This window comes from Bidens hawaiensis, unplaced genomic scaffold (genome assembly GCF_021521415.1).
Source record: "Bidens hawaiensis isolate Kalapana, Puna unplaced genomic scaffold, B.hawaiensis_p1.1 tig00008011_1, whole genome shotgun sequence".
NCBI lineage: Eukaryota > Viridiplantae > Streptophyta > Magnoliopsida > Asterales > Asteraceae > Bidens > Bidens hawaiensis.
Window position 1 is genome coordinate 540,827 of NW_027491561.1, and position 26,349 is coordinate 567,175.

General features: G+C 33.7%; 4 protein-coding genes across 4 annotated transcripts; 2 read left to right on the top strand and 2 right to left on the bottom strand.

The window, feature by feature from the left end:
• Positions 1 to 617: 617 nt before the first annotated feature.
• LOC143636585 (uncharacterized) lies at positions 618 to 3,974 on the bottom strand. The gene is made up of 3 exons (XM_077104151.1): positions 3,893 to 3,974; positions 1,585 to 2,265; positions 618 to 1,000 (listed from the first exon to the last, which is right to left on the bottom strand). Exons 1-3 carry the CDS (start codon positions 3,914 to 3,916, stop codon positions 917 to 919), a joined length of 789 nt encoding a protein of 262 aa, XP_076960266.1. The 5' UTR covers positions 3,917 to 3,974; the 3' UTR covers positions 618 to 916.
• A 69-nt stretch (positions 3,975 to 4,043) lies between these two features.
• LOC143636586 (uncharacterized) lies at positions 4,044 to 5,483 on the bottom strand. The gene is made up of 2 exons (XM_077104152.1): positions 4,779 to 5,483; positions 4,044 to 4,696 (listed from the first exon to the last, which is right to left on the bottom strand). The coding sequence occupies exons 1-2, from the start codon at positions 4,858 to 4,860 to the stop codon at positions 4,044 to 4,046; spliced, it is 735 nt and encodes a 244-aa protein (XP_076960267.1). The 5' UTR covers positions 4,861 to 5,483.
• A 7,690-nt stretch (positions 5,484 to 13,173) lies between these two features.
• Positions 13,174 to 15,920, top strand: LOC143636576 (cytochrome b-c1 complex subunit 6-1, mitochondrial-like). Its single transcript, XM_077104141.1, has 5 exons — positions 13,174 to 13,228; positions 13,320 to 13,369; positions 14,253 to 14,334; positions 15,522 to 15,611; positions 15,706 to 15,920. Coding segments are annotated over exons 2-5 (207 nt in total). The 5' UTR covers positions 13,174 to 13,228; positions 13,320 to 13,367; the 3' UTR covers positions 15,739 to 15,920.
• A 4,551-nt stretch (positions 15,921 to 20,471) lies between these two features.
• On the top strand, positions 20,472 to 22,751 carry LOC143636577 (cytochrome b-c1 complex subunit 6-1, mitochondrial-like). The gene is made up of 4 exons (XM_077104142.1): positions 20,472 to 20,571; positions 20,883 to 20,967; positions 22,391 to 22,480; positions 22,561 to 22,751. Coding segments are annotated over exons 1-4 (210 nt in total). The 5' UTR covers positions 20,472 to 20,569; the 3' UTR covers positions 22,594 to 22,751.
• Positions 22,752 to 26,349: the final 3,598 nt, after the last annotated feature.

Below are 26,349 nucleotides of genomic sequence, written 5' to 3' on the forward strand. Positions count from 1 at the left end.
CGTGATAGCTTTACCCGGGCTACTCGCTTGGTGTCAAGTTGAAAGCCCCGGTACCCTTAGGGTGCTATAAACATATTCAATAATAATCAAACGTTGGCAAAATACAAGCTAGAGTACATAGACGGTAAAAAAAAAACTAGAACTTGACATGAAACCTTAAAATTCGTAACACAAGATACATTTTTCGGATATTGGATTATTATCAAGAAATTGTGTATATAGCTTTATATGTTCTGGCCCGATTATGAGAAGACACCTATACATTTACCGAAAAATATTCTACTTTACATGTATGGCCCGATTATGATAAGACACCTATTCGTTTACCCAGGCCAAAAATATTCTGCTTTACATGTAGGTTGATTTTAATCTTAAAATTCTATTTCAATCCGATATAAGACTATGATTCACCAACATCGATGTCCCTAAAAGAGTACTTAGAGATGGTATTAGTCATTAACATTCTTCACTTTTAATGATTTAAATTTTTTCAGTTCACAAAACAATCCAAATTTCATATTATATTTCTAATACAATTAACTTAAAACATAAGCTCACAAACTTGATTTAGACAACCAAACCAAACCAAAAACATGATATAAAAGGAGGATGCAGGCTGCAAAAATAAAAGAACAAAAAGCTTGTAAAACCTAATTTTTCTTGCTTCTCTTTTCAAAATAAAAGAAAATGACTAATAAACCATAAAATCATCATAAGCTATTTCTGCTTTTCTCAAGTATAAGAAAAAGAAAAAAAAAACCCAAAAAATTCAGCAACAAAATCCCAGATTTCTTTGCACAACCAGAACCAATTCCCCTGATAAAACCCTAAACCCTTAAAACTGCAAATTCAAGCTTCCTTATGTTATGTACTTCTTATTCTTCATTCCAAATCTTCCACCAAACAAACAACGCTCTCAAGAGTCCAGCTTACCAATTGCCATTAATTGCTTCTGCAGTGTCCCATTTAATATCTTTGAAGCCGGCTTTACATTCATGTACTGCAAAGATAAATATAAGGATCATCATTTTAACATATTATTAATCTTATTCATAAGAGCCAAAAGAAGTGTTTGACGGGCCCGACCCCCCGTCATCCATCAAATTTCGACTCATACTATAAAATTAACTCAATTTTGACTGGAACCCAACTTAACCTGCTTCCCAACCAACCCGAGCTGTCACCCATCAAGATTCAACCCATACTAGGAAAATATCACATTTTGAGCAGAACAAACCTATTCGACCCATTTCCCTACCAGCCCAACCCGTGACAAGTCAAGTATCACCACATACTGGAAAAATGCCACATTTAACCAGAATCCTATTTGACCTGTTTCCCTACTAACCTGACCCGTCAAGTATATCAACCAATGCTAGAAAAACATCACATTTTGACCAAAGCCCTATTTGACCTGTTTCCCTACCAACCCGACCCGTGACCCGTCAAGTTCCGATCCATACTTTACGTTAATGAATTTTGTTGATGACTCATTTACTTTACGTTAGCATTAAGCAAAATCCACATAACCAAAACCAAAATTAAGGTAGTAAAATATCATAAAAAATAGTTTAAAATACTTACATTTTGGAGGAAAGAACTAATCTCCTCTTCAGTAAGGCCTTCCTCTTCCTCCTCTGCAGTTTCTTCCCAACCCATAGCCCGTAAAAGCCGGGCCTCTTCTTCCTCTGAATAAAGAATAACATCAGGGCCAGAACGGGCCTTACCATTAACACAAGATGTCATGGGCTCACCACCAGTATCATCACCATTGCAGGTCAGATCAACCTTAGTCTCAGTCTCACTAGACTGGTCGGCAACAGTTGACCCCGGTCCACCCTCATGAGTAGCCACGGGTTCATCACGGTTTTCATTGGGTTCACTAGAAGACGTGTTACTATTACTCATGGATTTCTTCCTCATAAGATTAAAGAAGTTGCTCCGGCTCTGGGCATGTAACGAGGGTTTCTTCTCCAAATTAGCAACGGTTGGGCCGTTTTTCAGTGGAGCAGGTCCAACAGCAGGAGGGTTATTTGGTAATTTAGTACCGACACCTGTAGGGCTTAAACTATCCTTTGCAGTGAGTGTTGTACCATTCCGTTCTCGTGAGGGTTTGAGGATGAGAAGTTTTCCCACAGTAGATGGCTTTGAAACATCAGGCTTCACGGCAACAGGTTTGGGAGTGTTTGGATTATTGGTAAGGTGTGAACTTTGAAACTGTGATTGTCCAATTTTCAATTTTTGTTTTTCAGAAGAGCTCAAAGCCTAAACAATATCAAAACAAACAGCAAATTAAGGTCTTGTGATCACATTTGATACTTTACTAGTATTAAAATTGAATTAAACATAAACTTGAATGAAAGATTAAGTTAACACTTAAAAGCCTAGTAAATTACAACTAAAGAATCTAAAGACATAAGTAACATAAGCTACAAGTATGAAATTTAAAACAACTACATAACCAGATATACATTGAGTTAATCAGATAAGAAAGTTAGAAACTACGAAAATAATCTAACTTAGAAACGCATTTTGGTATATTTAACTAGTGGCATTTTGGTAAATAAGTGGAAAACTAAAAGCATAATGTACCTAGTGGAAATTAAGTGTATAGAGTAACAAAAACCAAGTAGAGTAGTTTAATTACACTCAACAATTTACATGTGCAATTTACAAGTAGAGAAGATTACTCTGCACGTAAATTGTATAGTGTAGTTAAATTACTCTACTTGGTTTTCGTGATAAAGTGTAATTACACTATTCACTTGATTTCCACTTACCAATTTGCCACCGCGTTCAAAATTCCTTCAGTTCATATTCTTTGCACGTATATTTTACTTTGTATTTAATCTATCCTCATTATAACTATATATACATCTTCCAACATTAAATATAACCTAAACAGTTAATGCGGAAAAATACCGGATATCGGTCAAGGACCGATATCTAAGATATCGGTTATCGCAGTGAGATATCGGTGGGATATCGGTAATTTTAATATCATGTAAAATTCATATATATAACAATTTAACACTAATAATTCAGTATAGTCTTCTACCATTAACAAAGTAACCTTTTGCAAATTGCAAAAACACTAACAATCGTAGCAAGTAAGAATTGATTAAGACATAAAATACTAATGTTGAACACTAAAAGTTGATTATTAAGACTTAAAACAATGATATCGGGATTATCGGTGATATATCGGTCAAATATTAGTCCAATATCGGTCAATATCGTTGATATTATCGGTACCAATATTCCGAACCGATATTCAGATTTATATATCGCCAAGGGACCGATAACCGATATATCGGTGATATATCGGCGATATCGACTGCATAGAATATAACTTCAAAAGGTCATTTTATGAATAAACATTGCGCGTTAGAGAAAATATTCAGGGGGTGTTTGGGATTTCCTTATTTCACTCCCTCATAACTTTTCCCATTAGTTATACGTTACAACTTTGTAACTTATTAACTTATACTCAGAATAACACACAATACCAAACATTTTTTTAACTTTTACAAAAGTTAAGAAGTCATAAGTTTCTAAAAATAAACAATCCCTTAAAAGAATTTGCTCTATCCAAATTAAAGTATTTCCAAATAGTTCTACATTACAAATGTGCATATAGCAAGTCGAAACAGCAGTTATTTACCAAAAATTGAACCCTGGAAACTTTACATACCATATAAATACCATATAATCATTGTTACCAACATAACAAATAGTGTACATGATGTCCAAAAAAAGTATAAAAATGTATTTAGCCCCACAAAAGGAAGTGTATCGACTCTTACAAGATCAAAATAAGGTAATCTAAAAATTTTATAAAACAGAAACCAAACTGTATTATGTATGGGCTAAAAAAACAATAATTGCTTACCGATGTTTTAGACATAGGAGTCATGGGAATTAATTGCCTGGATTGCTTAACAGCAAGCTCTTCAAGTCTTTGAGTTCCCACAGTCAACTACAATGGATAAAATACTAAATGTAAGCATATGCTTATGATCATAAATTCACTATTTTCAGTTTTATGCAATAAATACCATAGGAGTCTGAGTTCTTGGAGGGCCTTGAGCCAAAGTTTCAGCCATGTTTCGTCCACCTGCAGCTCCAGAAACAGAAGCCGGATGCACCAGCGGTGCAACCGATGAGCCATTTCCATTACTACCAACAATCACAGGCACCTCAGCCAGAGCCGAGGTCCACCCATCCCCACCAATCACACCCGAGTTACCAACTGGCAGACTCTGAATCGCAGATGTCACCTTCCCTATATCATTATCCACTCCAAGAGACGGGAAATCCCTCTCAAAAGAAGCTTTCTTCACTATACTCAAATCACTCCCTACCTTTGCGGCCCCCGACTCGACACGTTTACCAGGTAAACTTGAATGTGACCGTCTTAACCCGTTTTTACCAAACCTAGTAGGCAAAATGTTACCTAACGGGTCAGAATAATCGACACGCCTACTTTCTAATCTTTCCTTATTTCTAAACTCAAATATGTCCTTATCCAGATCCCGATCGCGATCTCGATCACGACCCCTATCGCGTTGGTTACGGTTAAAACTACTGTAAGATCTTGAATGAGCCGAACCGTTATTAATAGAAGCACGGCGAAAAGGTCCTAAATCTTTTTCCAACGACTTGTTTCTCACTGTTTTCGAACCACCTTGTTCATCTACATCAAGAAAGAAACTAAATGAATATATACGATAACATAAACCTAAAAAGTTAAAAACAAACATGAATACAAGAATTACCAGAATGCAATGAAGATGACGCGCTCGAGCCTCCACTATTCTTTAACCATTCGGGTACAAATGTAGGCCTAGTTTTGTCCATAATTAATATCAAGCATCATAAGAGAGTAACAAAAATGTCCGAAACTGCATCAAGACTGACTCCAACCAAGAATGTAGTATTGTTTTCTCCTCTAACCAACCCGCTAACCCGTAAACGACTCCGAAACTATCACCTACACTCTAATTTCAGTTTCAAATCCCCATGGTGAACACAAACCCTAAATATTCATCACCAAGAAACACAAAATTGAACCCTTTGTGAATGAATTAACACACAGCCATTTGAAATGAACAAACCCTAGAACGAAATTAGCAGAAAGTGACGGAGTTAGGGTTTATCCGTCAAACGAAAATTCGTCAAAAACAGAGAGTGATTAACCCTAACGAAATTTCGCCTAAAAACCCCTAAAACGGCGGCTATTATATCAACGATTGATTATTAGAAATTAATAACAAGGAAAACGATGAATTTGAATTGGGTTAAATGAGATATTATTATAGAGAGATGAAAAGAGAGTGTGATTAATAACCAACCCTAACCGCTTTGAATAAACTGAAACCGGTTTGATTGCGTCTTGAAGAAGGAAGAATATATTATTATTATTATTATTATCGCAGTGTTTGTGTGTGTGTGTTTGGGGAAGAAGAAGAAGAGATTGTGAAGGTTGGTGTGTGTGTTTATATATATATATATATATATATATATATATATAGTTATACAATTGATTTCAAATAGGTTTTATTAACCCTAATTTTACTATTTGTCTTTGTGTTTTTGTTTTGTGAACTCATACCACTCCCAATCAAACCCTAATTGGTTATTAGAATTATCTATCTACTAAATATAATTATCAAATCGGGCTAAATCGTTAAAAGCTTATAACTTAACAAATCAAGTAATCTGGTAGCTTCTAAGGAGAGATGAGTGATTAGGGCGCGTCACGTAGTATGTTATGAGAGTCAATTCTATAGATTATTATAGATATGGATAGTTTTTTTTTTAATTTAAAGACCAAAAAAGAAGTTTTATTCATATTGTTAGTTGTACCATCGCGTTATGATCGTCTGGTAGTCTAGAATGTTCACAGAACTAACCCATCCGCCTGTTAAAAACTATTATTTGTGTTCCGGTATTGCAAATTATACAAACACTACTTTTCTCGTGTTATTGTTGGTGATCTCGACATGTTATGTACCCAAAGGAAGCCCATGAGTTTTATCTATCCAATCACATTCTCCAACATAACTGGTTTTCTATTGAACGTCAGTATGTTTCTTGATTTTCAAATGTGCTAAATCATGATAAGGCAAACGACATGAAAAATCTTAGACCATTTTGTTTGGACATTAGCGAGTATTTGTACAAACTCCAACAAATTCCTAGTACAAAACACAAAAATTGTTAAAAACAGAGATTACGTTTTGCATAATGTTCAAGATGTGTAATAATCTAAAATAACTAGCATTATATTTTTTATTATTTTTATTATAGATAATTAGTTATAAGTAATACCATTCCTAATCTATGGCTGTAAAAATAGCATTGCTAGTATGGATATTAGTTGATGCCAATGATGAATCCATCGTGACATATCTAGACAAAAAGTCAATGCAATCAATCAAGCTAAGAGAAAAAACTAAAGTATTCACTGAAAATGTATGGCTTTAATAAACGCCATATTAAATATGATAAAAGAAAATAAATCACTTAACAAAATCCGGTCATTTGTAAACAAAGGGAGCAAATTCTTACAAAATAAAATTAACAATTGTAAGACTTAAAAGAGATATAAAAATGTTTAGAACTTTAATTATTTTTATAACTACTTTTTTATATAGAACAGGTTAAAGTTTTAAAATAATTATAGGATCTTTATAAAAGTGCAAGAGAATTCAAATGATTAGAAAAATCTTTCCAAAAGAAGGTCTCCTAACATGTATTATGGTTTTCAATTCAAAACACCATAAAAGTGTGTTGTCTTGACAATTTGAAGGATGACATAAATTTGAGTTTGTTTGGCTTACCTAAATTGTTTGAATTTTATTCTCCTCTTAAAAGGTCAATATTTGGGTTTAAAAGATGCTTACAAACCTACTTATTTACCGATAACCCATATAAAGTAAACTAGGGTATAGGCCCGCGTGACACGCGGGTGGAATAACATGTCACTAAACATAATCAACTTAAACATCAATTTAAACAAATATATATTTCTTTAACTATTAAAACTTGGAGATTTACATGAAGATATTGATTTTGAGTTATAAATTTGTAAGTAACTTCTGAATATAATTGAAATCTTAAATGTTATTAAAATTATTAAATATTGTCTAAAACTTTTTACACATATAGTTATAATTAAAATTATGTAGTAACAAAAATTATATATTATTGAATAAATTGTGTAAATTAATATTATTATTTACAAAACATGCATCATATCATGGATTTTAATTTGAATGGAATATTTTATTTCAATTTTGGCAGATATTTGGGTTTGAGAAATTATTATGACAAATTTTTAGTGCAATAATGTATGGCATATTGGTATAATCACGGAATTTAAAGATAAAAAGAATATTACATGGTAAAATTTTTTGTGGCATATTTTAGGGATTCACTCAACATATATACTCTAAAGATTAAATATGGAAGTTGTAATAATGTTAATTAAAATTGTGTAATCAAAAATAATATATTTTTTTTACTGTGTTGATTTAGTTAAATCGTTATAAATTATGATTATTAAAATTAAACTCTATAAGTTATGAATTCATATTATTTTGAGAATCAGAATTTGATATTCGGTTAGATATATATATTTTATTTTTCACATCTAGGAATAAATATATTAATGAATTTAGTTGAAAGTGACATTAAAATCATAATAACTTGAAATATTTAGATATGGTTATTAAAAATTATTTTTTTATTTAAGGCATGATTATTGAAAAAATTATAAAATGGTCAATTATTCATTAAAATTCGGTTATTTGTAAACTTTATATAAATTGTGAGAATCTGAATTTGAATGGTTAAAATCGGTTTCTAAAATGTCATATTAAATGTGTATTATTTAAAACGTAAAGTACGATAATATTGGAAAGTATAATAATGTTTTAAATTGCGTTAACATTGATGATTGACAGTGATATTAAATTTCAAATGAATCAAAATGATTAAAATATAATAAATGGACTTTGACCCAAATAAATTACATAAATTGTGAATAATACATGAATAATAACAAAAATATACATCAATATTAAACAAAAAATAAGAAATCGTATCAACAAATCCCCAATCCATGAAATTAACTATATCAAGTTGGAGATATAACCTGAAATGGGAAAATTAAATATTAATATTAATATTAATATCACAGTTAACTAAAATATTTGAAACATAAAAAAAATTGGTTAAAAGGGTAGGAGCTTACACTGTTGCAGAAAATTTAATTATGAAAAATATGATAAACGATTATGTGAAGGGTTCGTATTATATAGTAGGATGTGAAGAATATACATTTTGGTAAACGTATTATGTATAGAAACTTTCTAAACATAAGTTTGAATATAATTAAATCGGTTTATTATAAATATTTTTTTCCTAAAATAACCGATTAATTATATTGAAAATGTATATTTAGAATTGTTTACTACATTTAAGGTTAATCAAAATCAGTTAACAAAAACAATAATAAGTTGCTTAATTTAAAAATGAAATAATAATAAGAATAATATATAAACATTAAACTCTCTCCTTAATTATCGTTTTTATAGTCAAACATTATAATATATTTGAATTTTAAATTAGTGAAAAATAAAAGATTAGTGTAAAATAAAGGATTAACATTTTTAGAAACTTCTAAAATATATTATATTTGGAAAAATAAAAGATTGATCATAAAAGAAAGTATATTTAGAATCTATGATTATATACTATTATATAATTAATATTATATAAAAACATAAATTATTTCCTTAATTATAGTTTTTTAGTCAAAACTTTAAATATAGTACGTAATAATTTGAATTTGAATTTCAAATTATAGTTAAAAGGTCAACTAATAACAGAATCAGTTATCACCATTAATATTTGTATAAAATTATATAATAAATTTTATTTGTAAGATGAATATTATAATTTAATATGTATCTTAAAGATCAATATTATAATTTAGTTTAGTAAGCTTAGTATATTTATAATTTATTAAATGTTAATAAAAAAATTAGTAATCTTATAATTAATATTTCAGGAATATTAAATTAAAAATTAAAGATCATAACCCAATAAAACATTAAACAGTACTGAAACAAAACTGGCCGGAAAAATATAAAAAATTGGACGGAATATATGATTCTTAATATTTAGTAAAGAAAAAATAAAAAATTGGACGGAAAAATAACATAAATTAGACATAATTTTAGAATTGGAAAAACAAACAATAAAAAGTTGGGCCAATTTGAAAAATAACATATTTGTGTTACAACATTGATATTGTGGAAGATTATAATTACAATTTATAACCGGATAATTTAAATGTGTCTTACCGGAAAAACGAAATAATGATATTTTCCATGATGAATGTGATTTTTTATTTAGAACCTAGAAGAACAACATGTAAAAAAAAACATGAAAGAAAAATATAAAACTTCAAATAAATATAAAACAACCATTGTTATAAGTATAACAAATAACCGGAAAAACTTAACGGAAAAACTTATCGGAAAAACGTAAATACGTCCACATATTAGTTTCATCGCTGTTTTTGATTTACAACCTAAACTGATTTTAATAAAAATCAGTTAACAATGAAAATAAAGATAAAATGTAGAGGAAACAATAACCGGAAGAAAATATAATGTTGCCGAAAATATATATATCAACAATCGGAAATTTTTTATAAAATATAAACTTACCGGAAAACGATTAATACAAATCTAGATCTAGATCAGTCGGAATATTTGAGAGGAAAGAAAAATATAAAACTTCAAATAAGTATAAAACAACCATTGTTATAGGTATAACACATAACCGGAAAAACTTAACGGAAAAACTTACCGGAAAAATGTAAATACATCCACATATTAGCTTCATCACCGTTTTTGATTTACAACCTAAACTGATTTTAATAAAATCAGTTGACAATGAAAATAAAGATAAAAAGGTTAGAGGAAACAATAACCGGAAGAAAATATAATTTTGCCGGAAATACATATATCAACAATCGGAAGTTTATTATAAAATAAAAACTTACCGGAAAACGATTAATACAAATCTAGATCTAGAGTAGCCGGAATATATTAGAGGGTGAAAAGAGATCCGGCTAATAGAGAAAGAGGAAGAAATATGTTTAGTGTGAAAAATTATGAATTATTAACTCAAATATACATAAAATTTATTTCCATTTTTGAGTTAATTTCCATTGTCCACTTTCAATACAATATGATTTTTAATATATAAGATATATTTTTCATTTTTAAAGACATCAAGATAGCTTAGTTGGATGGTTTGTGTGCTATGTATTAAGACTTTCATCTCGCTCAAAGCCCAGGTTCGAATCCTAGTCCACGCAACTAATTTTTGATTTATTAAAAAAAGGTTTGATGACACGTGCCAGAATATTAGGGCACATAAGAATGGAAACATGCTGACTTGATTGCACATGTGGACAACCTAGAAAAAGGTCATGCGTCCACATTGTATTATTTTAATAGTATTTAAAGATTCTTTGACACAAAAGTGTTAAAAGAGAGGTACAACAAGAAGTTAAATCTAGAGTTTGATGGTAGGTTGTAGCTATGCTTCAACCAATCTTCGAGCTTTTGATATTTTTTTTCTTTAGAAATTAATCTCAATCTCTCATATAAAATCAAAACTTAGACACTAATTGCACCCAATCTTTTGAAAACCAAGACACAAAAATTCATATTCTTTCAAGTGATCATTCATTCACACAACCCATTAATTTAAAAGATCAAGGTTAAAAGGTTGATTAAAGTTTGTTTTGTTTTTGTTTTTGTTTTTTTTTGGAACGACCAACTAAGTAACTTGCTTTTTTTATAATAAAATTTAGTTAACAAAGCAAGTTATTTATGTTCACACGCAAGAACCTTCTTGGTCACTTTCAAGTCCCAGATTGATAATCATACACGAATTAAATGACAAATTTTCGTTTATATTAATAAGAAAATCTAACTTAAAAAACTGATTACAAACATCAAACCCTAACTCGGTTTTACTCTTGATGAGCCCTAACTCGGTTACACCAACTTCACACTCTCTAATGTATAACCATAAATCGGTTTATATAGACTAACCTAACTTGCTAGCCAAGATATTACCAAATATAATAAAACTCTAATTCTTGGGTTGGGTCTTACACTCGAACCAAACAACAATTGAGCCAACACACATCATAGTATCAAAGGATTAGTACGATAATGCCTTATATTGTATACACTCATGATCATGCTACCGACCTCCCCTCTAAACCACACACACTATCTCTCTAGACCTATGTGTAGATATCTAGAGAGAGTGAACAAATATAAGCTTTTTAACTCATTTTAAGAATGCTAAGCTTGCTTGTCAACTCTTTTTATTAAATAAGTAAAGAGTTTTGGGGATATATTATACAAAACCGAGTTGCAGAGGTTTAAGTGGATGTTATCTGATATACTCTACGTCCTCTACCTAATTCTCCAAGGTAGTGATTATCGTTCTCTAACACACTATGTGAAGATAGTATATTTTTTACATTCCTACAAACCTTCACTATATCAAGATAGTATTCCCCTCCAAATGACCAACTAGTGATAACTGATAAGCAACTCATAAGCAAATCACTAGTCATAGATTAGTGATTCCCCAAACACTTATATAAGTAACTCATAAGCAAATCACTAGTCACAGATTAGTGATTCCCCAAACACTTATATGAGCAACTCATAAGCAAATCACTAGTCACAGATTAGTGATGCTCCAAACACTTATATAAGAGAGTATGAATGATGTTGTAGAACTTGTTCTTCTTTTTGTTCTTTCTTCTTCTTGATATCTTTTATTTAAATTGATGATAAACTTGAAGGATCTTAAAAGAGATATGCTAAGTATGTATGTTGAAAGATTAGAGTAAAATGGGTGAGGAAAATGTGTTGCGAAGGGTTCTATTTTTAGGCACACCACCACAAAACCCGTGCAAGGGATTGCACCTTCTACGGTCGATTCATTGATCGTGGACGCGTATGTACCTTGTTTTGGATAGAGTATTTCGGAACATTGTACAAAATCTTGTCCACTTTTACAAGCCCTTTTCTATGGATTAAAATTTGTTATTGAGTTTCCAATGTAACTTGTTAATTGATTTTCAAATGATTTAATAACCAATGTGGATGTAGTCTTTTGTATAAATAGTTAATGAAGTGTGTTGTTGCCACTTTTGTCAATGTAAAATCTCCTTGTAAGAGATGCGTTTATTTGCTTCTATAAATTTTAAGACTTGCTTAATCTTTTGTCTTTTAAAATTCAAATCTGTAAGTAATTCTAAATAAAATATTTAAAATTTTTCGGCAAGACGTATTTAGAAAATTCTTTTATAGTTCCATCTGTCGCAATGCATGTAAATCGGCTAACTGTGCATTGGCTTCGGTCGTAGCACGTATGGTAGTGTGCGGTCCAGACTCTCGGTCTCAAAACAATCGAACATATCTTGTAGTCGCTCCACGTCTGCGCAAGTCCCTTCCTTGGTTCGTGTCGATGACGAGCCCTCCATATTTCCTATTGTTTTTACTTCGTCTCCCAGAGGTCGGGGCAACTCTTATACGTCGTCTTCCACTAAATTAACCCCGTTTTCCTCGTTTTCATCGACAAGGTCAAAGTTACGAGCATCGGAGCGGGAGACGGGTGCGCTCGGATTTGTGAAAGACGAGGTCTTTGAACTTTTGACGGTCGGGATGATTCGCCGGATCGCGAGCGACAGTCATATGAATTGAATAATATTAATTTTCATTTTAACACCGGCGATAAGGGCATGTCACCCCCTCCACGTTCTCAAAAGTTATTGGTTTGGGGGGGGGGGGTCAGGAGACATCGGGGCAATTATCGCCCACTATGCTTGTTGGCTCATAGTAAAACTGAAGCTAGATTTTACCTTTTACGAAACCATAGAGCAAAACCGAAGCGTAAGTTTTTTTTTTTTTCCATTTGTGCCCTCCCCAAATGTATCGGAGGTTGAAAGCGTGAGTGGGCCACCCACCAATCGCTTAGGCCATTGAATCGGTCCTCCACCCCACCCAACTAACGGAATATATTATATTTATATAATAATAATAATAATAATAATAATAATAATATAACTGCTTTCTCTTCTGCTCCGGTGATCCTATTGCGTTTTCCGAACAAGGTATTCATTCTTTCTTCTATTATTATACGATTTAGGGTTTTTTCACCTATAAATTGAAGCGTTTATTGATAAATTGATGATGCGGTTGCAGGTTATTTCTTTCATCAATTTCCAAGTGTAATTCCTCATTGTTTTCAAAATGTATCAATTGATGTGATTCATTAATTATATACACAATCATACACACACACACATATATATACAAGTTTTCATGAACTTTGTCTTATTAATAGAAATGTTAATGGATCGTTTCGTTCATCGTGCTTTAATTTGGATTTAGGATACTTGCTTAATTATACAGATTAACATCTACAATTGTAAACGCTGAGTCCGAGCTCGGCTCGTGAGTCATTTTTTCAAACTCGAGCTCCGGCCAGGCTCGGCTAGTTTATTATTTCGTAATTGTTAATTGTTTTTGTATATTTGAGAAAAAAACAAACGAGCCTAAGCTTGGCTCGAGCTAGTTTGCAGTACCTTAAATGAGCAAAAGCTCGGCTCGAGCTAAGATATGTAGTTTGAAACTAATACATAGAAGTTCAGAAGAGTTAAAACTCGACGAGCCTAAACGGTCTCCCCATACAAGGCTCTAGCTTGGGTTTGATAACTAAACGAGCTTTATTTGGGGCTCGGGATCGATAAGACTTGGCTCTCCTCGAGCTATTTTTTTTATCAATCTGATCTCAAGTATTTTGCGAGTGGCTCGGCTCGTTTGCAACCCTAGGAATGATGTAATTTTGAGAATTTTATGAGGCATCTCTAAATTTCAAAATACCTTTTTTCAATGAAGAATAGAGAACTGCTTTGTATCAAAATTAATTTCCTATAAGTATGAAGTTATAGAAATTATGCAATTTTGCAAGACAAAATCCTGAAGGAAGGTACTATTAGCATGAATATTCTTGTGTTCAAGTGTTAACAAGTTATACAGATTACAGGATTTCTACTTGCATAGTTGAAATGTTATTGATGCTTTGTCTAGTGAAATAATGTATGTATTAATGTTTCATTTTGTTTTGTATTTAAGGGCTGATGAACCAGTTGACCAAATGAAGTATTTGGAAGATTCTAGCAAGCCAAAGTGTGTTAGACCTCTCATTGAGTATCAGGTGCTTTCATAATCCACTCTTTCACATCCTAAGTACTGAATTTGCAGTTGTATTTTCAATATGGTTTAGTATCTAAATTGGAAGTGACACATTTTTTATCCCAAATTGACAAAATACCTTTTTATAATGAACAATAGAGAACTATTTGTTAAACATTCAAGGGGCGGTGCACTGGTAAGCTGTAAGCACCTGATTTCCCTTTAGCAGAGATTCAAATCTTGCTTTCACTGGTTTCTCACCACAACCTCTTGAAGGCCACACCCGCAAAACGCAAGCTGTGGTTTACTTGATCTCGTTGGTTAGCAAAACGGTTACCAAATTTGCATTTTTTATATTTTTCTATGGTAGAGTGCTTAGTTAGTGATTTTCCAACTTAAATTTCTTTACATAGTACTAAGCAACAATGCTTATAACAAACGTGACACTAAATTATGGTGCGCAATCTATGAAAGTAGCTGGAAAGATATATCTGTGTGTGATATACCTCCATAGCCATGCCAGAAAGAAGCATCTCCATAGCCATGTCAGAAAAAAAATCATCTTCATGGCCATGCCATGTCTCAAAGATGTCATGCGTTCACTTTTGCTTGTGTATGATTAGCTTAATTACATTGATATTGTTGATAGGTGACTACTGGTTGTGTAGAAGATGTTTTCATGAACATATTAATGTTATTAAGTTGATGGTACACGAGCACAAGTGGGTACACAACATGTATGTCGTGTATGTCATGGCTTTGGAGGTGGTATTTTCTAACATGGCTGTTGCAGATATCCCACCTGCAACAATGGCTATTTTTGTGATTTTTTTAAAATTTAATCAAGGGTAAACAATAAGATGCATGTTGAATATGTATCTTCAAGTGTTAGCTGGAAGTGTATTTCTGGAAATTGAATGTAATTCCCACATGGGAAGACGACAAAAATGGAACTGCAAATTAGTTCAAAATTGGCATGCACTAGTTGGGTCTGAAAATCTTATTGGCAAGTGTTAACTGAATTTAACATCTATGATGTCCTATATGCTTCAGATTTAATTTTTTTGTATTTGTGTTTTCTTTACATGTCATTCTACATCAATATTAGCATGTGCGTCTTTTTAGAACTGTGTCTTAATTCAAATTGTTCTGTTTGATGAGACCACGAGTTTTTGGTTGCGTCTAATTCAAATATAGTGAAATTTACAGGCATGTATGAAACGGATAGAAGGAGATGAAACTCGAGAAAAACATTGCACCGGACAATACTTTGATTATTGGTATTGTATTGACAAAGCTGTAAGTTTATTTTCCTTTATCCCTAGTTTGCCATGTTGCTTTTCACAATTCAATCTGTTACCAAAACATGCTTCTGTGTTTGTTTCAGCTTCAGGTTGCACCAAGGCTATTTGAAAAACTGAAGTGAAAAAGAGATGTTTTACCAAGATGTATGGATTACATCTTGCTTGTCGGTTATTGGTTTGTTTAAGGTATATTCATCTGCATCGGCTTTCTTGATACTGTAGTCATGTAGTTGAAACGAAATAAGTAGCATCTCATCTTCATGGTGAAGTTTTAGATCTTCATTAATTCACTTGATGTTCTTCCTTTGGGTGTCGCGATGACAAAATGAGACTTACTTTCTTGTTCATGTGGTAATAAGGTCTGAACTCTTTCGTTACCTTCAAAACTTTCCGCTTAATTGTGATGATTCGGAAAGAAATGAAATGAAATTAAACGAGGTTTTATATCTTCGCGTGTTATAATGAGACAGATCAAGGAACTTTGTTTCACTGATGCTTCAAATAAGGAGATCAAATCCTTCTTGTACAATGTTAAATTTGTACTTCACATATCATAAAATATGGCCATAAAATGTCAATGTTGGAAGGTAATAAAAGTATTAAAAAAAACGTTACTTTGTTATAAAAAATAGTGCATTATTTTTCAAGACTGGGGTGCAAGCTGTGATCAAACAGGTGATCCAACTATCATATATAAATACATTTTTTTGTCATACATGGCTGGATATTTAAATGTTTGAAGAGGCTTTATCATCTAAAACTTGCACATCCTGTGGCTCTATTGCATTTTACTTTTGCGTGTGTTTCATCTAACATAAGCACACTCGCAATTCAGTTTGTCTTAATAAATTGCCCACGAGTTTGCGTATCTTTAAATCCTTATTAAATATTGAGCGCATGACCATCATCAATTTTTTTGCCTGCATTTTTAGCAAAAAGAACACCATCTATTCTATCTCACCAATTTGAGCATTCAATGCCAACTGACTAAATTTCTAAACAAAGCCCAACACATTAGTGAAGGACGGCTCTGAAAATTTACGTGTCTCTGCCGAGCCGAAAAAATATGCCCCTTAAACCTTAACATACTAAATAATGTAAACACATTTTTTATACGCCGATTAAAATTATAGCGATTAACATAAAAATTAGAAAAGCATGATATTATAATGAGTTTATGACACACTTAATAGATTAATAGCTAATTGAGGATTTGTGAAGCTCTCATAACATTTTTTTATAGCAAATTGGTGAATTAACTCTTCACAGTTTATGCTCTCTAATGTTCCGTTCTTGATAACTTTCATCGCCAACCCGCTAAGTCTTTCTTGAGGCATTTTGGGTGGAAAATAGGATGTCAATAACTATAATTTTGAAAAACTCATATTTTCAAATGCTATCGTGACTGCTGGTGTTCGAAGTCGACGTGGCTGCTGGTCTTCGAAGTCGATTTTGCTATTATCGCGCCTATTCGTTTCTTTTATTTATTTAGCTTTTATTGATTAATTAAAAGTACTTGACATTTTCCAAATTTTAGTAGGCCTATAAGTCTTTTGTTAATCCAAAAAAATGGGGTCTAAAAGGTGTTTGAGTAATATAAAAATAATGATTATAAACATTCGGGTATTCTACATATATAACACTGAGAATTTTTAAAAATTTTGTGCCCCCAAAGAAAACGTGCCCCGACCGGTCGCCCGCTTTGTACACCCCAAGAGCCGGCCATGTTAGTGATTACTGACGATTTCTTATTTTCACTCGCCATTAAAACCTAGTAATAAATCTCCGAGAGGCTACAAGGAAAACATGCGCATTGAGTTGTCATATAAAATTTTTAAATAGACATTTACTATTGAATCTTATACTTAAATTGCACAACACTGTCTTTTTAAGTGGTGAAGTTTGATCACTTCACATAACTAAACATTTTTTCTTCATACTTCAAAATATCATCATGCCTTTTAACTCCTACAAAGATGGTATAAGAAGGCGACAACATGAAAAAAAGACTAATCTGCAAACTTTTTCATACTTCAAGCAAAGGGCATCATCCTTCCTTTAACTCATAACTTGATAGAATAAAAATTTTGTGACATGAAAGAAGACACTGTTGTGATCAAGATTCTAGAGAAGATGTCTCTTAGAACCATGTTGCCACGAGTTTGATCCTCATCCTCCGACTTAAGATCCCTGGAACGAGACCTTTTGAGGCTTCCAGTATGTCATCTTCATCCTCTGAATGTCTATGCATACACCTTCGTCTGATCAAAGAGTCCTAAATATTCAAGAAACTTCGTGCACACAACATTCAGAAGAGAGCCACAAAACTCTAGTCTCTTTATAACAAGTGTCTAAAACACATCAATACATGAAGACAGTATGACGCTACTTTACATGCTTGCATCCTTCTCTAAATGGTTCTTGCTGGTCCTCTTTAAGACAACAATTGTCATTCTGAAAAACTTCAAAAGATAAGAAGAAATGATCCTCAAATCCTAAAAATATATGAAACAAGTGAACGTAAAATAAAAGCGTCAAGTCAGAAGCCTCCGAAGTCAAGTTTTAGAACACCATTCAAACTATCCTTCTTGTCATTTGTACTTATCATCTGTTCAAACACTTAGCGAGGCCTTGTAACAAAGTATCCCATCCCTTACCTCATGTATTCTCTTAGAATACAATGCCTATTTTAAACTCCTTCATACAACTCAAATATCAATTGTTTTCCACACTTATGGAGAGACTTGTTGGGATCTACAAATTTTATTACCTTGCAGGCTTGCGCACACGTAAAATAATAACCAGTTTAACTAATACGAAGATGTACTTTAATAGGAGAATGCGAAGAAGAAAGGTGGAAGCGGTGTAGCTATGGCTGTGATTTGGTGGTGCGAGCGAGGAAGGTGAAAGAAAAACGCGACGGTGGCTGATAAGGTGTAAGGATCGCAGAAAAAGAAAACACGTGTTAGGAATGAAGCGCTTAGCTTTACAACTACCCACGTTGAAATTCGTATTACCTTGTAGGTTGCACACACGTAAGAAAATAACCAGTTTAACTTATTCAAGGTTCATGAACAGTGAGTTTTGTGAGAGAACCGTCACTTGGTTTTTTATATTAATACACCACCATATTAAATAATAAATAGTAGTATAATAATAATAGTTATTATATAAAGGTGTTTGGGATTTCTTATTTTGCCTCCTTATAACCTTTCATTAAGTTAATAAGTTACAAAAGTGTAACTTATGGAACTCTTCCTCTCACAATATAAGCAATCCCAAACACATTATTACTTTTCAAAAAGTTTATAAGTTATAAGTTGGTGAAAATAAGCAATCCCAAACACAAACCTCCTTACAACTTTTCAATAAGTAATTAATAAGTTACAAAAAGTGTAACTTATTAACTTTTCCCTCTTTTACAAAAAAATCAATGTCAAACATCTTTATACTTTTCCAAAAATTTAATAAGTAGGTGAAGATAAGCAATCCCAAACACCCCAAATAAATATAAAGTAAATCAATAATAATAATAATTTATATAAAACAAAATAACGGTTATATTTAAATAAAATATAATGATAGTTATACAAAATAAAACAATAATAATAATAATTATATAAAACAAAAGAAAATATAAATGAAACTAGTTTGATCCTCCCGTATTACGGGAGTTTGTTTAAAGTTTTGTTTTTAATCGTTTTGCTATTTTATAATGATTATTTTATTTTTTTAACGTAGTTTTGTTTTAATTTAATACATATATATTAGTTTGTTATTATATTTTTTAACGTTTGGGTTTTATCAGTTGAGATGTTTAAGTTTTTTTAGATTTTTAACGAACAAACATAAACGAACACGGGCATGTTGATTTTTTTAAATGTACAAAAATGAACAAAAATATTTGTCTAATGAAAAAAGAGGCGTTGATTTAGTTGACGATGGTGGGTAGTATTGGAAGTTAACCGACGATCGAGATGATAGACCAGCAATGAAGAACATGTAAAGCAAAAAAAATTAAATTATGGTTTGATAATAAAGTGTTTATCAATAAATGAGATTTTATAACCCATTTAAGGGCTATTAGAGTTTGGTAAGACACATAACCCGTGAAAATTATTCTTTGATAATTAATGGGTTATTTCACAAATAAATGAGATGTTATAACCCGTTTAAGAGTTATTCGGGGTTTGGTGAGACCCATGACCCGTGAAAATTATTGTTTGTTTATGAAATAGTTTTACAATTAACTGAGATGTTATAACCCATTTAAAGACTATCCGGGTTTGGTAAGACCCATACCCACGAATTCGGGTCAAATGCATGAGAAATTTTATTTATAAATCAAGCAATCTGGTGGCTCTAGAGTATTGGGGGAGCAATTTCTTGAGTTTTTTTTTTCCATGAGATAAGAAAGGAAATGATAAAATTTTAATTTGAATCTTCATTCTTGAGTTTTTTTTATAAAAGAAATGATAGAAAATAATAGGAAAACTTGGGTGTTTTAAGTCCCAAAGTTTTCTTGCCAATTTGGCGTGATTTGGAAAGAAAAGAAAGGATAAATATTTAAAATTACCACTTTACCCTTCAATCTACATCTAATAACTGTTTTAAAAAGGCTATATTTGTAAAACTACACATTTTTTTCTTTTCCTTTCATTTCATTTAAACTAAAGAATATAATTAACCATTTATTTTCTTCTCATTTCTTTCATTTTTCATTAAACTAAATAATACATCATATGCATGTACTTTCTTTTCTTCTCTCGTCCTGTCCAATCTTATATGTTCCTTCCTTTTAATTAAAAACTCACCTGGTAGGATAAATAAATAACTTTATGTAAATGAATTCGGGTGGTAGGCGATAGCTGTTGAACATAATAGAAAAGCAAACCACTACTCATTGCTTCCGTTGACTGATGCTCCAAACCCTTGACCACCGATCAATTACTCATGTAAGTAAATTAATCCCTAACTGAATCCTCTCAGATCCGTTAATAGTTAATCTCGTGTTTAGATGATTAGGGTTAGGATATCTTCTTATCCATGTATTAGAAGATTTTGGAGTTATTATAGTTTATGAAACATGGATGTGATTCAATCTTTTGAGCTAGCTCTTTCCAGATCTGCTGCTTTTCGCAGATCGGAACCCGATATCGAAATAATTTTCATTTTGGGATATTATAGTTGGATCATAACATGTCTTTGGAAGATTTTTTAAGATAAATGTTATTTTTGTGTAAATTAATAGTGTATTTTGTAATAGGGCGGACGAAGAACCGGTTGACCAGAAGAAGTACTTTGAGGATTCCTGCAAGCCTAAGTGCGTTAGAGCTTGGCTCGACTATCAGGTTATTTATGTTAACCATTGAGCATATATTCAGTGTTTTAAATGGTTGTGTCATTTTGTATTTCAAGTTACCCATTGAGACTTTATTATGTGATTGTTTCAACATTATTACTGACCATGCAATATGATGGAGCTACTAGCTACAAAGTTAAGTGTTTCATCTTTGAGTTGACCGTGGATTGTATGACGGTCTATCCTAGTATTTGATGAAATACAAGTGATATGTGTGTCAATATAGATATTTTATATAGCTTTTGCCAATGTAGGCAACTTGGGAGGGTCAATGGGTCAATTCTGGTAATTTTTGGTACCATTTGAAACAGCCTTGGGTTGACCTGAAACTTTTGTTCAAATTTTAAAAAGGTTTTTGATGGGAGGTGTATGGGATTGCTTATTTTAGCCAACTTATAACTTTTTGAAAAGTTAAAAAGGTGTTTGGGATTGCTTATTTGTGAGGGGATGAGTTGATAAGTTATAATATTGTAATTTATAACTACTTATCCCAAAAATAAGTTAAGGAGGTTAAAATAGGGAATCCCAAACACCCCCCTATGAATAATACGTCAAGTATTATTACAAAAATGCATATCAATACTATACTTTTTTTTTTCTGATCGAAGGGTTTTAGTCAATTGTTTGTATTAAAATCTTGAAGTTATGCTTTATGCAACTGTTGACTGTATTCTTTTGTAATTTAGGGGTGTAAACGGGCCAAACCAAGCTTGAGTTTTGCTCCCTTAGTTTACGAGAGCTCAAGCTTGAGCTTGGCTTGTTTAGTTAATGAGAGCTCGAGATTGGCTCGTTTAGTTTGCGTTTAATTTACGAGAGCTCAAGCTCGGTTTGTTTTGAGCTCTATTTCTAATGCTCAACGTCGGCTCGTCAGTAGTTTTCCAGGCTCGAGCTCGACTTGTTATTATTTTATTAATTAGTTTATATACATTCAAATTTATATTCTATATATACTGTAATTATAATGTTTATATATAACACAACATATATATTTTTACTTATTTTTATCATAATATTACATGTAATAATAATTATTATAAATATGTATATATTTATTATATTAATAAAAATTTCTATAATTAATAGGCTGGTGACCCAGCTTGAGCTTGATAAGTGAAGCTCTGGTTCGGGCTCGTTTGTTAAACAAGCTTAGTTTTAGGCCCTAGCTCGTTTAAGCTTAGTTCGATTCAAGCTTTTAGCAAGCCGATCTCAAGTTTCTTACTAGCGGCGTGGCTCGTTTACCCCGTCGTAAGTAAGGGGGCCAAATTTGCCACTTCTACTTTCCAAGCTAGAGTATGGTCACAGGCAATGCGATTTAAACAAAAAAATATTTTTTTCTGTTACCTTGGGCATATGTGCTCCCAAAAAATAAAAAGCTGCCGGGTTTCTTAGATAAAGTGAATTATGATCAACAGGGATGTGTTAAAAGGGTTGAGGCAGATGAAACCGGGCACAAGCATTGCACTGGGCAGTATTTTGATTACTGGCATTGTGTTGACAAATGTGTAAGCTTATTTTTCAGTTATCTATATCTTTGAATAAATATAAATGTATAGATTTTCATTCATTTGTGTGTTTGCTGCAGGTTGCGCCTAAGTTATTTGAGAAACTCAAGTAATTGGAGGGATTTTATGAGGATTTTCAAGACTGTATCTTGATATTTATGATTCCTGTTTGGTTCTTGGAAACTTGTTTCTGCAAAAAAATTAGACTGAGTTGAACATGAATGAATAGTGTATTTGTTTGGAAGATTTTGATGGAATTTAACTGCTTTGAGTCGGTTTCAAAGAACTACTTTGTGGCCATAAGTTATGATGCAATAGCATAGCGGATCTGGTATTTTTGTTAACTAAGTATAAAAATGTATAATAACGATAAGTATTTGATAACTGCAACAACCTGTTAGCAGTAAACTCACGGCATCCCACCAATATGAGACTAGAAAATATGGTTATAAGTGATCATGTGAATTTGGATAGCCATGCGTCATAACTAAAGAATAGACCAGTGAGCAAGATATATTTAGTTATATTGTTACAAGTCATGATTATAGAGGTAGGGTATCAAAAAGACCCAAATACCCTTAAATACTACTCGCAGGTCATAGAGAACCCTCTTATAAACCACCCGCGGGACACTTGGCCACCCGCATGTTACGAGTAAAGAGGAACGTTCTCATAACACACGCGAAAGCATCCTAGCAACCTCAAAAGTCATCCGCAAGACAGGACGTATGTCCGCATAAATAACTGGAGGACAGTGTAAGTAGGACAGCTGTCACCATTCAAATACTTTCTAGAAGAAAGGCTCATGAATATTACTTGGGGAATACGTGACATACTAACCAATGAACAAATGACACCTGGCCAGGTTGTTATAATCGTGCACATGGTCAGGGTGCGATCTATCCTATCAGCTGGTGACATGTGTCCAGGTTGTTATACTCATGCACATGGGACGTATAGCCCAATCTATCACAAGAAGACACGTGGCCAGGTTGTTATAACCGTGCACATGGTCAGGGTGCGATCCATCCTATCAGCTGGTGACACGTGTCCAGGTTGTTATACCCATGCACATGGGACGAATAGCCCAACCTATCACAAGAAGACACGTGTCCAGGCGGTTATCAAAGATCTCCTAGAAGAGGACAGCTGCCCCAATCATCTTCCATCATCCTTCGGCTATAAATATCTTGTCAAACGATATGAGGTATTCATTCATTCACTCACCTGTATTCCGACTACTCTTGGTCTTTGTACTTGAGTACTTTCTTCATTACGAATGTTACTGATTCTCACGCCGGAGGGTGGTTACAGGAAGACCCCCCCTCTTGTCCTTCCTGTAACGAGACTCACGGTGTTTGTTTTGCAGGTTCCGGCCACTGGACTTTAGGGAACTTTACTCATATCGTGGTAGTAGTTATCGTATTATACCCTGTGGACACACTGGATCCAGGACCCATACCCGGGGAGTGGATCCGTGTTTCTTCATTGGCGCCATCCGTGATTTGTGTTAGAACAGCAATAGTTTTCGTTGGTTTTTTGGTTCGTTTGATATGAGTAAACTTCCTGAAGAGTCGACGGGAACCCCTGCAACTGAGTCACGTGTAACTAACACAGAAGCACCTCCGGGTCTTAGTGTTTTTGCACGCATCACGACTCCAAGTGGCCGTACTCTTGAGCGAGTCACAGCTCCAGGGTCACGGAACATTGACGTAACACCTGGGGGTTTTACCCTAGAGAACGTCACAGCACCAACCGGTACCACCCCCAGATATGGGATGGACCTCGGCACCGGAAGGTTCTAATTTGGGTAATCTCAGACGGATTACGGAAGAAACTCGCCGAAAGCGGTCGGTGTTGGATCTAGAAAATGATTCAGGTGACTCTGAAGTGGCGAGATCTCATAGACGTAATTCCAGATCCAGAGGAGCCTTGACTCCTGAAGAGTGGCTCCATGTGCAGCAACAAAGTTTGGTGGCTGAATACGAGCGTAGAAAACGTAATGAGCAACTTCACGCCCGCACGTTGGATTATGAGGAATCCCCTAGGGGATCTCCTTCTCCAACACCAACAGTACGAGGAAGTCAAACCCGTAACAGTCAACAGACGGAACTAGAGTTTGGCGAACTTCCAAGGCTGCGTCCTCGTCCTCGCATAAATATGCGGATGCCATCTTATTTAGATGAGTTTGACGGTTACGATTCATCCTACCACCCGGGAGACTATAGTATGTATACCGGAGACAGTAGGATGAGTTCTCAGGCAAAAAGCAGCCGTCCGCATGACATAGTCCGCCATACCGAATACCATAGCAATGCGGAACGAGACTTTTCTAAACCATACCGCCCCGTGGCCTTCGCCGAAAAATCAAAGTTCATAGCAAGTATTGCCACAACACCCTTTCCCGTTAATGCTAAGATACCTACATCGGTGGGTACGTATAATGGTATGACTGATCCAAGTGATCATCTCCAAAACTTTATTGCAGTAGGTGGTGTTAGTGGTTGGACGCTGCCTTATTGGTGTCACATGTTCGCATTGACACTAACAGGGGCAGCAAGAGAATGGTTTGAAAAGTTACCCAACGGTGAAATTTCTAGTTGGGACGATCTGGTGAAAAAATTTTCCCAACACTTCAGTCAACAGAAAAAACATACGCGAGACCAATAAAAAATTTTGGATGTTGTCCGCCGCGATAACGAGTCCATAGAAGATTTTATCACCAGGTTCAATGACGAAAGTTTAAACATCGGTGGAATCAGTAAAGACATGCTTCGTGGTGCCTTCCGCAAAAACGTCAAATTTGACGATTTAGTCTGCACACTTACGGGCAGAGATGGAATGCCAAAAGAATGGGACGACCTAATGACTGCGGCAAAGGTGTATGCTAACACTGAGAAAACATTGAGGAATGGTAACACGAAACAAAAATTTAAAGTTGAGTTTCAGAATCCGAGACCTAATAGACAGACGAAAGGCCCTATTTGGCCAAGACTTCAGCCAAGGGCGGAAGCGTCAAAACCGTTTGACGCAAGATCCTCATATGCAACAAGAAAAAAGCAGGACCTGTAAACCGAGGTCCCAACAATTGGACTCCTCTTTCAAAGACTCCCGCTGAAATTCTCACCACAGAGAATATAAAATTTAGAAAGCCACAGCCATTAACAAGAAGATCATTCTTGGATGCTACTAAGCACTGTCCGTATCATGACGACATTGGTCATAATACGAATGAATGTAGAACATTGAAAAATGAAATTGAGACGGCTGTGAAATCTGGAAAACTCAAACACTTGGTAAAAAATGGAAAACCAGACAATGTAAAAACACATGTTCGGGACATCCAAGGCCCGAGTAAGAAACAAATTAAAGATTTGAATGTTCATATGATACAAGGAGAGTTCCATACAGGGAATAAGAGAAAAAAAATCTGATGATGAAGAGTGGAAGAATGAACCAGTGATCTTCCCTCGAATTAAAGGAGGCCCGAACAATTAGAACCCCTTGATCATCACTGCTCTCTTCGGACACTATCGTTCTCATTACGTCTTCTTCGACACCGGCAGCACATCAGATATCATGTATGAACAATGCTTTGATCAGCTAGACGAAGAAGATAAAGAAATATTGAAACCCATCCACGCTCCAGTGTCGGGATCCAGAGGAGAAATAATGCATCCGGGGGGTGTAATTTCATTCCTAGTCACCCTGAGTGATGGAATTCATTCGAGGACCGAGGAGGTCGAATTTCTGGTTTTGCCAGCAACATCAAGACATGATATTATCCTTGGACGAGAAGCGATTGGTGATTTCAATGCTCATCCGTCCACAGCACACGGTGCAGTAGGAGTCCCAACTTGTACTGGCAT